Below are 16847 nucleotides of genomic sequence, written 5' to 3' on the forward strand. Positions count from 1 at the left end.
CACGACCTCGCGGTCTGGGAGTTCGAGCCCCGCGTCAGGCTCTGGGCTGATGGCTCAGAGCCTGGAGCCTGTTTCTGATTCTGTGTCTCCCTCTCTCTCTGCCCCTCCCCCGTTCATGCTCTGTCTCTCTCTGTCCCAAAAATAAATAAACGTTGAAAAAAAAATTAAAAAGAAAAAAAAAAAAGAGATGTTGAAAAAGGAGCCAAACATTCTAGCAGAACAGAAGGAAAACTTTGATTTCTTGATCCAAGAAATGCCTTGAATTTTGCATAGTTGCAGGAAACTCAATAGAAGTTGTTCCTGAATCCTCCAGAGGGCCTGGATGAAACTGACAGATTATAGCCAACAGAGGAAAAGGAAGTCTAGGATTTTTTTCCTCCATGACTCTATCATGTCTGATACAGAAGATAATTAGGAAAAGAGGTTTATAAGAGTTTTTTTTCCCTTGTCATCTCTCAGGTCAGGGTCATATAGCCAGCCCTCCCTCAATTAGGCCATGCTTTACCAAATCCAAAGAAAGCTGAACAGCATTAATGAGAAAGATCTACCCTAACAGACAACAGAGAAAATTTTAGTTTATCTTTGGAAGGCAGCACCAACATTACAACAGTCCCAGGCACTTTTCTTCAGTGCTTTACATTTTTAATCCTCAGAAAAATTCTCAGATACTTAATCTTATTTTCCTTATCATATAATTGAGAAAATAAACACAAAGAGATTAAGTAACTCACCCCAAATTAGTCAGCAACTAGTAGCTTATCTGCTATTTAAACCCAAGCTGTCCAGTTGAGAGCTCATATTCTTTACCATTCTTTCCCTTGTCCTCCTCCATATATTAAGTCATAAAAATATTAATAGGTTAATTTTTTAAAGTTTACTTTGAGAGTGTGAGTGAGTGAGTGGGGGAGGGGCAGAGAAAGGGAGAGAGAGAATCCCAAGCAGGCTCCTCACTAACAGCACGGAGCCCAATGTGGGGCTTGAACCCACGAACTGTGAGATTGTGAAGGAGCCAAAATCAAGAGTTGGACACTCAGCCACCTGAGCTACCCAGGTGCCCCACTAGGTTTTTTGGTTTTTTTACTTAAACAAAAGGCAGAAGTATAACAAATAAATGTTATTTCTTCATTTGTTACTCACTAAGTTTAACTGATCCTTCCATCCCCAAAAGCACATTGTCACTTTTGATGTCTCTGTGGATCACTTGATTAGCATGTAAAAACTCCAATGCCTGTAAACACTAAACAAGAAAAACACGTATCAATGAAACAGTCCCTGAAAAGTCCAAAGGAAGTTCACACACAGTACTTATGGCCTGAGCATGACTTCAGAAGTCTAATCTAGCCACTGAAAAGTAGGTAAGATCCTGGGAGGTCTAGTTCCATCCAGCTGCTCACTGATGTGATGTAAGATGTTTTCTCCCATTTCTTTTACAGTGGATTTTACATAAAGCTATATCCACAACCTAGACACCAATGATAAAAGAATAACTTTCCTCTTATGCTATGTTTCAGAAAGCATGGAGTCAGAAGTGAGGAAAAACTTACTCCTTCCTTAAATACAGGAACATTAGAGTTTTAAAATCTGCTTGCCCCTATGTTTTTGAATATAAACTGAGTATAAATTATAAACATGGAAAAAGCTGTTTTTATTTCTTACCCCAAAAGAGGAAAACAACAAATACAGGATGTACATTATGAATAACAACTAAAAATCTCATTCAAAATATTCTACTATTCATTCAAGGAAAAACAGATAAATTGTGTAATACTGTATTACATTTACCAAGCATTTAAGCAGATTCTTGAAAAGAATAAATCCTCCCCATAACACTGGTACAAATGAATAGAAACAAATTTGTCCTTCATTTAACTGCTTTCTCTAAGTTGCCAATTAGAGGGACCCCTAAAATAATTTTTAAAACAATTATGAAAAGAAATTAGAGAAACACATTATATATAAATAGGCAAATTCTTTTTTTTTTAAGTTTATTTATTTATTTTGAGAGAGAGAGTATGAGTGGGGTAAGGTCAGAGAGAGAGGAATAAATAGAATCCCAACTCAGGGCTTGAATCTACCCTAGGATCATGACCCGAGCTGAAATCAAAAGTCAGATGTTCAACCGAGCCATCCAGGTGCCCCATAAATAGATAAATTCTTTTTATTAGCTTTTAAGTGATCAAACATTCTTTGTTAGAGATATCATATTATTGAAATATAATATTTATATTATAGAGTTCTTATTAAAGAGTTATTTCCTTTCCTCCTGAAACAACCAAAGGCTTGGACTTATTGGGCAATTTGGCAGAATTCTATTGGCTGAAGCAACAGTATGTCTAAAAATTCATTAATGAATATCAAGAAACAACCAGTTTTTCACCTTCGATGAAATTTATAAAGCCAGAAGCAAACTTAACACTTAAGGTAAACATGTGTCTTGCTTTGCCTGAGACAGTCCATGTTTCTACTGTTGACTGGCCCTCCCTTGCACTCTTAAAAGTACCCTGTTTGGATGCTAAATTTTAATGATCACCCTGCTGAAATTTACCTGTGAGCTGGGCTCTTCAAAAAACCATGCTCCATTTCAGAATTATCTTATACATAAGAAAGGGTTTAAACTCTCATGTAGGATAAAATGGTATGGAGACGCTTGCCGCTTGCAAAGAATAATGTACATGGAGTGAGTATTTCACATAGTAAAAATTACCTGTGCAAAAAGCTCCTGCCCCCCCCCCTTTTTTTTACCTCCTGCTTAACCACACATTGCTGTAACTTATCCAAAAGGGGACACACTCACCTCTCTGCATACAGCCGCAATCTGTGCTTCATCCATGCAGGTTTCCGTCACGACATCAGTAAGTGAACCCCCAGCAAGGTACTCCATTACCACAAACAATTCATCTCCCATCAGGTAGCTAAAATTATTATGAACACACAAAATACACTCACATTTTTATTTCACCACCACTCTGTGCTGAAGAATTCAAATGCCAGGCACCCTAATAACAAAACTAGAAAGTTGGAAGTTTTGAGAGCCAGGGAGAAAACTGGCAAGCTGAGAAAACAGCACAGAAAATTAACTGAGGGTCATTATGATTTTCCTGAGTGACTTGAAAGTTTGCCCCCAATTGTGACCTGAGTGTATACATAGATCATTCCAATTAAAATGACACTGTTTGGCAGTAATTATTAGTCCTGTTTTACAGATGAAGAGATGGAGGCTTGGAGAAGCTACTTATCTAAGTTCACATAGCTGGTAGGTGACAGAACTAGAATCTGAAGCCAAGTGTAACTAATTCCAAACCTTATGGCTTATCTTACCTGCCATGCTAGACTGACTTGAAACAGTATTTCCAAAAGCAGGGAAATATACCTGAGAAGTGGATTTTTATGAACATGTCCCCTATTACTAGGGCTGAAATCTAAAAATGTGTTATCTTTTCCCCAGTCTAAACAAACTTCAATATGGCACTAAGAAAGTCATCTATAATCCTCTATCTCCAATATAATCACTATTTTAATTTTTGTTTATTTTTCTATTATTCTTCTTTCATTCACATATATGTAATTGCATAATGGTACAATATATAATTTTCTATTCTGCTTTCTGTTCTGCTATGTAACATCAACTCCAAAATCAAATGAGGTTTTGACACACTATCTGCCCATGAAAGACAGCATTTAAAATAAAAACTGATGTAAGTTTAGAAACCATGTAGTCAGGCACCCCTGTTAGTCAACACATTAATCACAACTCATTCCATTAATGTTGCTGCTTGTGATCATTTATAATTAATACAAGCACCAGCAGCAATGTCCTTCATTTAACTGCTTTCTCTAACTTGCCAAGTGAGATATATGTAGAAAAAGGCCTGCTAAACTACAATGTGTTATTTTTTACCTCTCCTCCTCCTTCAAGCTTACTTTTCAACACTGACATTCTACTCAGTCTTAACTCAAGGGGCTAGCCCCCAACACCAGGAGACTTGAAATACTCATATTTACCTGTCTAAGAAATTAACTATGTTGGGATTCTTCAATTCTTTCATCACTAGAATTTCATTAATGATTAATTCCTTCTTTGGCTGTTTCTGTAAATTAATCTGTTTAATAGCAACCTATGATGGAAAGAGAAACAAGAAAAATCAGAACAAGTTTTCTAATTCTCTTAGAAAATTACAAACACCAATCAGGTAATAATTTAATTTACTGTGTATCTATGATATTATCAGTGAGCTTACTCAACAGGTAGTACTTTTACTTCCACACTGGCAATGCACAATGCTCTGTAATACACAGAACCTAACTACTTTTGTATTTTCTCTAAACCTGATTAATCAGCCCAAGGTCATACCAATGCCAGGAATGAATCCTCTTTTCTTTCCAAGCTGGGAAAATAATTTTTAAAATATTTGCTCCTTTATGAAACTCAATGCATAATTCCTTCTTTTTTTCCCTATTAAGAAAAGTGCTACAAAATTACATAAGTAATTCTTCCAATATATTCAACTGAAAAAAAGATTCCTACTGATTATTCACAGATGTGTCTAGTTTCTTCCTACACTAAAAGCTAATGGTAACACCCAAAGTATGAAAAAGAAACTACCTCCTGTCCCAATGCCACATCAGTAGCAGTGAAAACTGTACCAGAAGCCCTAGGGGGAAAAAAGACACAACCAGATTTAAGGTTTCTAAATCACTGTCATTTATATATCTAAAAACTTTATACTCAGAACAATTACAAAAGGATTAAAGTACACTTAAGACTTAAACATCTTTTATTTATCTGTTTATTTTGAGAGAGGGAGAGAGCGCACACACACCAACATAAGTGAGCACGAGCAGGGGAGGGGCAGAGGGGGAGAGAGAGAGGATCCCAAGCAGGCTCCGTGCTGTCAGTGAAGAGCCCGACCAGGCTCAACCCCATGACCATAAGATCATGACCTGAGCTGAAATCAAGAGTAGGATGTTTAACCAACTGAGCCACCCATGCACCCCAAGATTTAACATGTTTATTATTTATTTATTTATTTAAAAAAAATTTTTTTTAACGTTTATTTTTGAGACAGAGAGAGACAGAGCATGAACGGGGGAGGGTCAGAGAGAGAGGGAGACACAGAATCTGAAACAGGCTCCAAGCTCTGAGCAGTCCGCACAGAGCCCGACGCGGGGCTCGAATTCACAGACCGCGAGATCGTGACCTGAGCCAAAGTCGGACGCTTAACCCACTGAGCCACCCAGGCGCCCCTAGACTTAACATGTTTAAACAGGAGTAAAAGCAAAACAAAAGGGGGAAAAATAAGAAAAAGGTAATCCCTGTGGCCAAAACTTATGTTAGAAATTTGTCATAAAAAGAAAGATAAAAGTGATAGATACTCATGGATCCATTTCCCTGCTTACGAAACAAAAAAACTACAAATAAATTTGTAATGTCCTTGTGTGCACTTTACAAAGGCATCCTCCTTTCTCCCAAAAGTAGTCTGTATTTGATGTGCACCATTTCCAAGCACATTCCTACACTTTAATTATAAAGGACATAGGTGTGTATCACTATAAAATACATTTAACATAGTTTTTAAATTTCTTATTAAGGGTTTCATTTTATAGATTTTTCTGCAATTTTTAAAAAAATTTTTAAATGTTTATTTTTGAGGGAGAGTAAGAGCATGAGCAGGGGAGGGACAGAGAGAGAGGGAGGGAGAGGATCCAGAGCAGGCTCTGCACTAGCTAATAGCAGAGTTGCCTGATGGGGAGCTCAAACTCACAAACTGTGAGATCATAATGTAAGCTGAAATTGGACGCTTAACCAACTGAGCCCCCATGGTGCCCCATGTGATTTAACGTTAATTCAACATTGGATTTGGGATAGGTGTTATTCATTCATAATAATTATTTATATTATTCAATATAATTTATCCATTATCATGCTCAAGAATATTAAGATGATTTTCAATTTTTGTTATTAAACCAGTGATGCAACTAAATTCAGTTGTGTTTGTTAAAATAATTTAGACAGAGAGTATAAGCAGGGGAGAAGGGCAGAAGGAGAGAGCGAATCTTAAGTAGGCTCCACGTTTAGTGAAGAGCCCGACATGGGGCTTGATCCCACTACTCTGGGATCATGCCCCTAAATTTAGCTTTTTTTTTTTTTTAAAGTTTATTTATTCTGAGAGAGAGACAGAGAGAGAGAGAGAGAGAGAGAGAGAGAGAGAGAGAGAGAATGTGTGCACACAAGTGGGGGAGGGGAAGGGGAAGAGAAAGAAGGAGAGAGAGAATCCCAAGCAGGCTTCCAGCTATCGGTGCAGAGCCCCATGAAGGGCTGGAACCCACAAACCCTGAGATCATGACCCGAGCTAACATCAAGTCACTCACTCAACCAACTGAACCACCCAGGCACCACTTAAATTTAACTTTTAAAAAGAAATTCATATATACAAACAGATTCATAAGTAAGTTTTCAAAAAAGACTTAAGTTCTCTTTCTAAATTCACAGAATACTTTTCCAGTGATTAATAACATTAAAAATTGAAGATGGTTGGGGCACCTGGGTAGCTCAGTTGGTTAAGCATCTGACTTCCACTCAGGTCATGACCTCATAGTTCGTGAGTTTGAGCCCCATATTGGGCTCTGTGCTGACAGCTCAGAGCCTGGAGCCTGCTTCAGATTTTGTGTCTCCCTCTCTCTCTGCCCTTCCCCCACTCATGCACATGCACTCTCTCTCTCAAAAAATAAACATTAAAAAAAATTAAAAATTTAAGATGGTCATTTGCTCCCAAGCAACAGAAAAAAAGTGTGGTTTAAACAAAATTTTTTTTGGCATTTATTTTTGAGAGAGACTGTGAGCAAGTGGGGGAGGGGCAGGGAGAGAGAGGGAGATACAGAATCCAAAACAGCTCCAAGGCTCTGAGCTGTCAGCACACAGCCCGATGCAGGGCTGGAACCCACGGACCGCAAGATCATGATGAACCGAGCCAAAGTCGGTGCTCAACCGACTGAGGAGTCCCAAGTATAGTTTAAAAATACAAATTACTGGGGGCGGCTGGGTGGCTCAGCCAGTTAAGCGCCAGCCTTCAGCTCAGGTCATGATCTCACAGTTTGTGGGTTTGAGCCTGGCATTGGGCTCTGTGCTGACAGCTCAGAGCCTGGAGCCTGCTTCGGATTCTGTCTTCCTCTCCCTCTGCCTCTCCCCCGCTTATGCTCTCTTTCAAAAATAAACATTAAAAAAAATGTAAAAATGACAAATTACTGGACAAAATCAGGGTATCAGACTCAAAAACCAACATTCAGTGATGTGATTAAATACATGCTTTTATTGCTTATAATCTTGTAGTAAATGTTCTTATTATCTTTTAAATGTATTTGATGGGCAGGGCAATTTCCCCATCTAATCTCTTAACAACCAATGGGAAATAACATTCAAGAAAAAGCAATGTAAGATTATTGCTAAACGGCACAAGTTTTTAGTAGCATGTAGAAATAAATGCATTACTTACAAGAATACCACTCACAGAATACTGTAAGTGTTCAATGTCAGCAGGCAAAAAGAAAGAGGTATCATACTGTATACCCAAGAATTATTAAATATTGTATAATATATTCATGAATACTTACCCTTGCCCAATTTTTTCATATCTTGTGTATTTTTTCTTAGGGTCACCTATGCTCACAATAGTTCCTATTTTAGACAAAAAACAAACAAAACACTGGAAACTCAGTCAAGTATTTTAAATTTGTAAACTAATTCCATCATTATTCCTAATAAACTCTACTGATTTTAGAACATTAGCTTTCAAACATAACACTAAATTTTAAAAATAATGTATGTTTCAAAAGCAAAACACTAATGAAACTTATCAGAAGCAAGAACATATTATTTACATTAGGTTGGACCTCCTAACCAATGTCTTAATTATCCTATCACTTTCTCAAAAATAAACACACTTTAAAATGACCAACTGTGTTAGTCTGCCTAAGAATGTAAGAGGTTTTCAGGATGTGGGAGATTCAGTCTTAATTGGAAAATTCTTAGGTAAGGATGAGTATCCTTTAATACACTGAAATGTATTAAACTAATGATAAGTTATGAAACTACTTACTATCAGAAATAATACATAAGTGATATCCAAGTGAATAAACCTAAATGGCTTTTCTGACTCTTCCCATATATCTTCTACCTTCCAATATATTTAGAAAGCCACTTATTACTATAAAGATTACTTTAGTATGAACTAATCATATATCTGTTTTAGGAAGGTTCACAAAGTCACAACTAATGAACAGTTTTAAAATCAGGATTTGGATATAAAACTATAATTTATATTCTTACTATCATTAAGTCAAAACATGAGAAAACCACACAAAGTCTTCACTTGCTTAAGGTAAAAGGAGATAGGATCATATCAAGGAAACTCACACAAATAATCCAATTTTATATAGGGACCCAATCTTAGGTCTAGAGCTACTATAGCTGTAGTATTTTTCCTTGATCCCTCTCTATATAAAGTGCTCTTTATAACTACAGCTGTTGTAGACTTCCGACCAGACATTACTGCTACCCTCTCCCTGGCACTGTGTACATTATTTCCAATGGTTGATTCAGGCCAATGGCAGCTGATGGATTTAAAGGGAGAAGAGAAAAAAATATATTTAATGTTTACACATATATCTATACAGGAATGCCATATTGTTTAGTTATTTGGGAACATTTTGTATTTTCATACTGAGAAGCTAGAAGTATGCATAAACATAGACAAATTTCTTTCAATAAGGTCTCTAATCATGAGCCTTAGATTTGGCCCTTTGGGAAAAAGTACTGCTCCCAAAGGTACTGACCATTGCAAAGACATTACTCAGTAGTCAACACATAATAAACAAGCAAATTAGAGTATGATTGGCTTCAGGAGATTTTAATTAAAGCTACTGTTCCTAGAAGAAAACTATTTTTTATGTCTTAAGCCAAAATATAAGGTATAAATTAAAACCCATCTGAGCCAAATGTTTCAAGAACTATTAGCAATTTAAGAATAATGTAAAATGTAGGTAACATACTTAATTTCTCCATAATCTCTTCATCTGTCATTTTGGTCTTCTTTTTCTGTTTGTCAGAAGACTTGGCACCACTATCAACATTAGAATCACCAACTGGTGCAGGAATAGGGTCAATTACAGACCGTGTATAAATCTGCAGAGAGAATCAATAACGGAGATCTGAGGAAAATACTTTTAGGTATTCTTACTGGCACGCTATTCACTTCTTTGACTTAAGATACATTTTTTGTTTGTTTTTATTTTATTTTCATTTTAGAGAGAGTGAGAAAGCATTCACAAGCAAGCAAGGGAGAGGGGCAGGGGGAGAGACAACCTTAAGCAGGCTCCAGCATGGAGCCCAATGCAAGATCGTAACCTGAGCCAAAATCCAGTCGGTTGCTCAGCCGACTGAGCCACCCAGGTGCCCCTCAATTCTTTGATTTCTAACCAAAACTAATTTTCTCCAGTTGTTCTAAACAATGAGAATATTTTCAGATTTGTCTTAGTAGCTACTAATTCTCACAAAAACTTTTACCCAAAGATGATTTCTACTATTTCATTTTAAGCAGCCAATTCTAGGAGGTCAACAAAGAAATCAGAGGCCTCTCTCATTAGATCAGGATCCAGTGGCAGTCCTCAGAGTCCTTCCTGCCAAGTGTGCCAGCGTTCCACAACACGGCACCTTCCCCACACTTTCCCTTGTGCTAGTACAGGGGGAGGCAAAGGACTCTTTCTGCCTCTATCTGAGGTCATTAAATTCTCCCATATCCGGTAGGGAATTTCACTCACAGCAGCCTCCTGAATGACATCAAGACCTTGAGAGAAATGTAAAATGGGAGATAATGTACACAATCTGGGTAAGAAGTTAAGAGTTAGGTTTTAGATACAGTAGTTATCTGCATTGAAATAAACAGAGAAAGGGAAATAGATGAATTCTCTGGAAGAGAAGGTGTAATATAGAAAGAAAAAACAATGAGTATTTTAACTAATTTTAAGGAAGTCATTCAATTTAAGTTTTCAATAAAAAATTAGTTTTTTGATGAGTGGATTTTAGGTAAAGATCTCCTAGTCAAATTTCCCCATACTGACGGCTTTTGAAAATTCATCACTGGAAATCAAATACAGACTGCCTTTTTTTTTTTTTTTTTTTTTAAACACACATGCCCAGACACCCACAGTCCAATTAATAATCAGACACGCACTGATTTTGTATGATCCGGTCGTGGGGCAATAACAGGAGGGGCAGCCTCTTCATCATCATCATCTTCCTCTGTTACTACTGCTGATGTTTCTGACCCCTTGGTATTCAGCTGTATTCATCACATGAGCAAAGTAAGGAAGATACATCAAATACAACAATATGTTAAAATAGGACTCTCTTTTTAACATACTTGAAAAAATGTATTTCTTTAATACCTCATTTCAAAATGATAAAACCTCACTGGTTCTAATATAATCACTTAAAGAGTAAAGGCAATTCTATAACTTACAGAAATTGAGTTTATGAAATAAATGTTTACAGTAAATATCAAGTTTTCTTAAAAGAAAATTTATACCTTTTATATGAAGAATTTTACACCCTTTAAACAAGTCCTAAAAGGAAATAATCACTTTATTTGTTAAGACCAAAAACAAAGCTCCTCTAGGCTTTACATAAGTCAGAGTCATTTTTGGTCATTTTAAACAGCCAGATTATCACCATAAAAAATGGTGGCTAATCAAATAAAGGAAGACGATAACCTTTATACAGAGTTTATTATTATATGCCAGATATGTGCTAAGTAGGTACTTTACATATTACCTCATTTAGTCTTCATAACTCTAGGAGACTGTTTCTTCCCAATTGAGGAAATTCTATTTACTTAATATGGCTTCCTTATTTGCTTAATCAAGCATCTAGCTTAAAACATATTTAAAATAAATAAATAAATAAATAAATAAATAAATAAATAAATAAATAAATAAGACATGTTAAGTAGTTCTTTTTTTTCTGGTAGCTGTAATTTATTTTAGAAAGCAAAATAAAAACTGAGATTTGTTTTTGGTAACTTAAGTTAGAAAAAGAGTTACAAGAAGTAACGTATTAACTTACTCCTGGTGTTCCAGAAGGGAAGCCATCTTTCTCTGAATGTGGAACAGAAAATAATGCTAAGTCAACAAACTCAAAAAATAAAACAACTTCTATATAATAAAGGAAGAAAATACAAAGCAGAGCAAGTAAAATGTTCTTAGACTGATTTCAAGTTGAATTAAGTCTTCAGAAAAATGACAGTATCAATATTCAAATAAGAATTTACACAAGATTGTGCTAAAAAAATCTCAAATCTTAATGGAACTGTAAATTTACTAAAAATCACTGATGTATATACTTCAAATGGGTGAATTTTATAGCATGTGAACTATGATTTTAATAAAGTTATTAAAAACATATCTGAAACTAAACTTGTCAAAGTGTAATTAAAATAAAACAAATTTATTCATAGCAATACTTTCCTCAGTAAACTATCGAGAAACTTAAAGCTACTATTCCAACAATGGCAGTTGTACAAAGGGAAATTTTTTTTTTAATGTTTTTTTACTATTCTTGAGAGAGAGAGAGAGAGAGAGAGAGAGAGAGAGAGAGAGAGACAGAGACAGAGCACGAGTGGGGGAGGGGCAGAGTGGGACAGAGACACAGAATCTGAAACTGCTCCAGGCTCTGAGCTGCAAGCACAGAGCCAACGCGGGGCTCGAACCCACAAACCACGAGATCAAGACCTGAGCCGAAGTTGGAGGCTCAACCAACTGAGCCACCCAGGCACCCCAAGGAAAATTCTTTTTTTAATGTTTATTTATTTTTGAGACAGAGGGAGAGAGACAGAATGAGCAGGGGAGGGGCAGAAAGACAGGGAGACAAAGATTCAAAGCAGGCTTCAGGCTCTGAGCTGTCAGCACAGAGCCCCACTCGGGGGCTTGAACTCACCAACTCCAAGATCATGACCTGAGCCGAAGTTAGACGCTTAACCGACTGAGCCACCCAGGTGCCCCAGGAATATGCTTTCTTTTTGATCAAAATTTATGTCAAGAATTTTCCTTTGGGGCGCCTGGGTGGCTTAGTTGGTTAAACCTCTGACTTCAGCTCAGGTCATGATCTCACGGCTCATGTGTTGATCTGTGCTAACAGCTCAGAGCCTGGAAACTGCTTCTGATTCTGTCTCCATCTCTCTCTGCCTCTCCCCCGCTCATGCATGGTTTCTCTCTCTCTCTCTCTCTCTCTCTCAAATATAAATAAACATTAAAAAAAAATTTAAACAAAAATGAGAAAGCATATTCCTGAAGGCAAAACACAGTTCATTAACATTAAATGTCAAAATATTCATTCTGGAGTTTAGAAAAGCAAGTTTTGTTTTGTTTTACTTTTCAAAAGGCCCAGGGAAATTTACATTTTTTATACATATGCATATTTAATAATATATAATAATATGTGAACACATTATGCATATATTAACATGTTATTTAACATATATTAATATATTACCATTATAAATTAACATAATATACAAAACATACTTATATATTATATAAATAAGTGTAACTTATAAATGTGATTATATTAAAGGTATATATTTAACGTGACTTTAACATATATATTAAAGATATATATAGGGTGAAAAGAATATACCATTTTCTGGTCAAACACTGATTTAAAAAAATACTAATTTACAGAGACTTAGTAGCTGACACAAAAGTTCCAGGGACAAGTCTGACCTTTTGCTAAGGATAAAAAGGTCGAGATCTAGGTAAAAAAGTCAATATCATTTGGCCAAGTGGTCTCTATTTCTTCCTTGAACATAGCCCTTATTTCTGTGAAAATGCAATCAAATTAAGTACAATTAATTAAAACTACATGGGTGAATTTTAGCTCAATCATGTTTTTAAAAAGTACATGTATGGAGGTGCCTGGGTGGCTCAGTCAGCTAAGCGTCTGACTTTGTCTCAGGTCATAATCTCTCGGTTTGTGAGTTTAAGCCCTGCGTCGGGCTCTGTGCTGAGACGACAGCTCAGAGCCTGGACTCTGCGCTTCAGATTCTGTGTCTCCCTCTCTCTCGGCCCCTCCCCCATTTGCATTCTGTCTGTCTCTCTCAAAAATAAATAAAACATTAAAAAAATTTTTTTTAAATTAAAAAAATTTTAAAAAGTACATGTATGACTTTAGGGGTCAGAGAAACCTATTAAATGACTCCCTGGGGATGTAATTAGCAAAATCCATTGGAGGAAATAGGACCCATGATCCTGTTTCTTCAACAAATAAAATGCAAGGAAAAGAGAATCTAAGAATAAGTGTGAAGAAGCCTAAATATCGAAAGAGATTCAAAAGATACAGTGATGTATGGACTTTATTCTGATCCTGATTTGAACAAATAAACTATTTTTAAAAATCCACTATACTCCAATTCTTACCAAATGATTTTAATTCCAAGGTATAAAATCTTTAAGTTCTAATGCTTATTTTATATTCATATATTTTTGAACCAATTTCAAATTTTTGAATGACTTAAACATTTTTTTACTTCACAGTCTGTGTGTTTAATATAGGAAAACAACCCTCCTCCTGTCCCACTGACAATAAATATATTTCTAGTATGAACATGCCTATAAATCAGCATCTTTCTCTTCTATTGCTGGGAGTCATTCAAAAGCAGTGACAAGAAAAAACAAACAATAGGCCAAAACATCCACTTTTGGCAAAACTAAGAGAATAGCATACTCCCCAGACTCCAAATTATGCATGAGAGCTGCTCCAATCAGTTTACAAAAGGCAGATCTAGAGCAGGGGAAAAAGTAGAGACAAGAACCATAGCTTAGGTTTTTATTTTTCCAGAAGCAATCTTTTTATCTAGGTGTGCTTCAAAATTCTGCAATCCCATTTGAATCAGCCTTTTACCATTGCTGGACATCTTACCAGGAGGAGTAAAGCTCAGATATTTCTGCTTCACCGTGTTGGAGTCATAGAACTTTAAGACATCCAGCACGGCCTGAGGATTCTTCTTTTGCTCTAGTTTGGTGATATTGGAGGTCTGTAATAATCGAGCCCACTGTTCTGGCATGCCCTAACAAAAAAGATATTAAGAAATTAGTGGTTTTGAGTTGCTCTAATAAAATCAACTTCCAGAGGAAAATGACAAGATACATAAAAAACAAGTCAATCTACATAACTGCAGGCCTGACTAAATTGTAGGTCTTATTTTTCTAAAGGTCAATTTTTCTAAATCTATTTTGCATAATTTTAACTAATGAGCTCAGCTCCCTAGAAGAAAGACACATCCAACCATAAACACTTTCATAAGAGAAAAGCACTAAAAGTTCACAGTTAACATGTGGACAGAAAAGTTAACTTGAAACATAAATGATGCAAGGAAAGGTTTAAGAGCAGGTACATAAACGAGTCCCAATCTGGTAAACTTACAGTGAATTCTCCAGTAACTGCATCAAAGCCAACATGAATGGTGTGCTCAAAATCAGATGGAGGAGAAATTTCTGGCCGTTCCTTTTCTTTCTTCTTACTTCCTAGAGGGCATTAAAAAAAGAATCAGTCTATTTAAACAAGATTAATAAAGGTACTCATAATCAGGTTTTCCCCCAAACCAGATTAGGAACAAAGTTATTCTAGAAGAGACTTCCCCTAAAGACACTGGCTGATAGAAAACTGATAAAAGAAGTAAAGTAACCTATTCTGTCATCAAGCAGAGGTGGGGACAACCAGACAATGGCCTGATTAAAGACGTACAAAGACTGACCCAGCACTGGGCCTGAATAAAAGAGCACAGGGCAGAAGACACAGCCCTTTAGAACACTGGTTCTCATAAAAGCCTACACTTCAGTTCACTGAGCAAACTAGAAAACAATGTCTATTTCCATCAGGCTATCTTCATCCCAAAAGAACTTAACATTATTATGATGGTATAGACAAAGAGTCTATGCGCATGCCTCTTGTGCAACACTAACCCTTCCTTTTTATAAGGTTAATAACTGTTACATCTTAACACTTTCCAGTGTTTCTGTGGTTGTACCAATTATTTTTGCTACATTTCTGACACACATCAGTAATATTCTCTGTAATTTAGGGCGCTTGGTGGCTCAGGTGGTTAAGTGTCAGACTTTGGCTCATGTCATGATTTCATGGTTCGTGGTTCAAGCCTCGTGTCAGGCTCTGTGCTGACAGCTCAGAGCCTGGAACCTGCGTTGGATTCTGTGTCTCCCTCTCTCTCTGCCCCTCCCCCACTCATGCTCTCTCAAAAATGAATAAACGTTAAAAAAAATAATATTCTCTATAATTTAAACACATCTGTTCCTCCCTACCCCTGCCCCCCCACCTCCCACCTGCCTTGCTCTCATATCCTGCTTTAATCTGCAGTTTATGCCTAGGCTTCTGGACTAGCTATTGTCCTAGGACATTCCTAAACTTCTACCCTGTGCTAGAATCTATTTTCTGGATTATTCTGTTTCCTTCTTCTTAGTTTACCCCTTGATAATTTTTGACTATATATATTTAGGTTGAAAATGTTCCCCCCCCCCTTGGAATTTCTTCTAATTTCCAGCGTTGCTATTTAGAAGGCCAATGCCATTCTGAACCACTGTGGAAAATCAACTATCCAAATATGCCTGAGTCTATTTCTAGATGTGCAACTCTGTTGCAATGATCTCTTTACCTTTATGCCAATACCAGCCTGTCTTGACTACTGTAGTTTAAAAATAAACACTTGAAACTACATAGTATAAGCCTTGCCACTTTTTCCTTTTTCAAAGTTGTTTGGCTATTCTAGGTCCTTTGCAATTCCATGCAAATTTTACTTAAGTTTTTAAATGTCTATTTAAAAATTTTTAAAAATGTTTTATTTTAGGGGCGCCTGGGTGGCTCAGTCGGTTGAGCGTCCAACTTCGGCTCAGGTCATGAACTCATAGTCTGTGAGTTTGAGCCCTGCGTCAGGTTCTGTGTTGACAGCTTGGAGACTGGAGCCTGCTCTAAATTCTGTCTTCCTCTCCCTCTACCCCTCCCCCATGCTCGCACTCTGTCTCTCTCTCAAAAATAATAGAATAATCATTTTTAAAAAATGTTTTATTTTATTTTTGAGAGAGAGAGAGCAAGCAGGGGAGATGCAGAGATAGAGGGAGACAGAGGATCTGGAGTGGGCTCCGTGCTGACAGCATAGAGCCCAATGTGGGGCTCAAACTCACCAACCGTGAGATCACGCCCTAAGTCAAGTGGGACACTCAACCAACTGAGCCACCCAGGCGCCCCTATTTATTTTTTATTTTTGAGAGAGAGCACAGTGCACATGCGTGTGAGTGGGGTAGGGGCAGACAGAAAGGGAGAGAGAGAATCCCAAGCAGGTTCCCAGCTATCAGCCAGAGCCTGACACAGAGCCTGATCTCAAAACCATGGCATCATGACCGGAGACAAAATCAAGAGCCAGAGGCTTAACCATCTGAGCCACCTAGGCATTCCTGCATGCAAATTTTAGGACGAGCCTGATAATTTCTACAGAAAATCCTCCTCAGATTTTGATTGGAATTGCACTGAATCTACAGATCAATTCAGGGAGAACTGATTTCTTAACAATATTGAATCTTTTAATTGATGAAAAACAGCAAATCTCTCCATCCATTTAGGACTTCTTTAACTTCTCTCAGCAATATTTCAGTTACCAGTGTATAGATGTCACTGCTTCTGTCAGATTTCTGCCTCAGTATTTAAAAATTTCTGTTGCAATTGCAATAGTACAACTTTTTATTTATTTATTATATAACTCCAGGCATTGGTGGCTTTAATGGCAAAGCCAGTT

General features: G+C 36.9%; 1 protein-coding gene across 1 annotated transcript in view; it reads right to left on the reverse strand.

The window, feature by feature from the left end:
• The window catches only part of PAK2 (p21 (RAC1) activated kinase 2), a 92351-nt gene that overhangs the window by 15289 nt on the left and 60215 nt on the right, over nt 1-16847 (reverse strand). Inside the window, exons 3-12 of the mRNA XM_047874489.1 lie at nt 14471-14571; nt 13967-14114; nt 11117-11148; nt 10227-10334; nt 9046-9178; nt 7609-7672; nt 4604-4652; nt 4003-4115; nt 2795-2912; nt 1138-1237 (exon numbers count right to left, since the gene is read on the reverse strand). Of these exons, the coding sequence (XP_047730445.1) occupies nt 1138-1237; nt 2795-2912; nt 4003-4115; nt 4604-4652; nt 7609-7672; nt 9046-9178; nt 10227-10334; nt 11117-11148; nt 13967-14114; nt 14471-14571 (966 nt within the window). The remainder of the gene's footprint in view (nt 1-1137; nt 1238-2794; nt 2913-4002; nt 4116-4603; nt 4653-7608; nt 7673-9045; nt 9179-10226; nt 10335-11116; nt 11149-13966; nt 14115-14470; nt 14572-16847) is intronic.

The sequence above is a fragment of the Prionailurus viverrinus genome, chromosome C2, assembly GCF_022837055.1.
Source record: "Prionailurus viverrinus isolate Anna chromosome C2, UM_Priviv_1.0, whole genome shotgun sequence".
Lineage (NCBI taxonomy): Eukaryota > Metazoa > Chordata > Mammalia > Carnivora > Felidae > Prionailurus > Prionailurus viverrinus.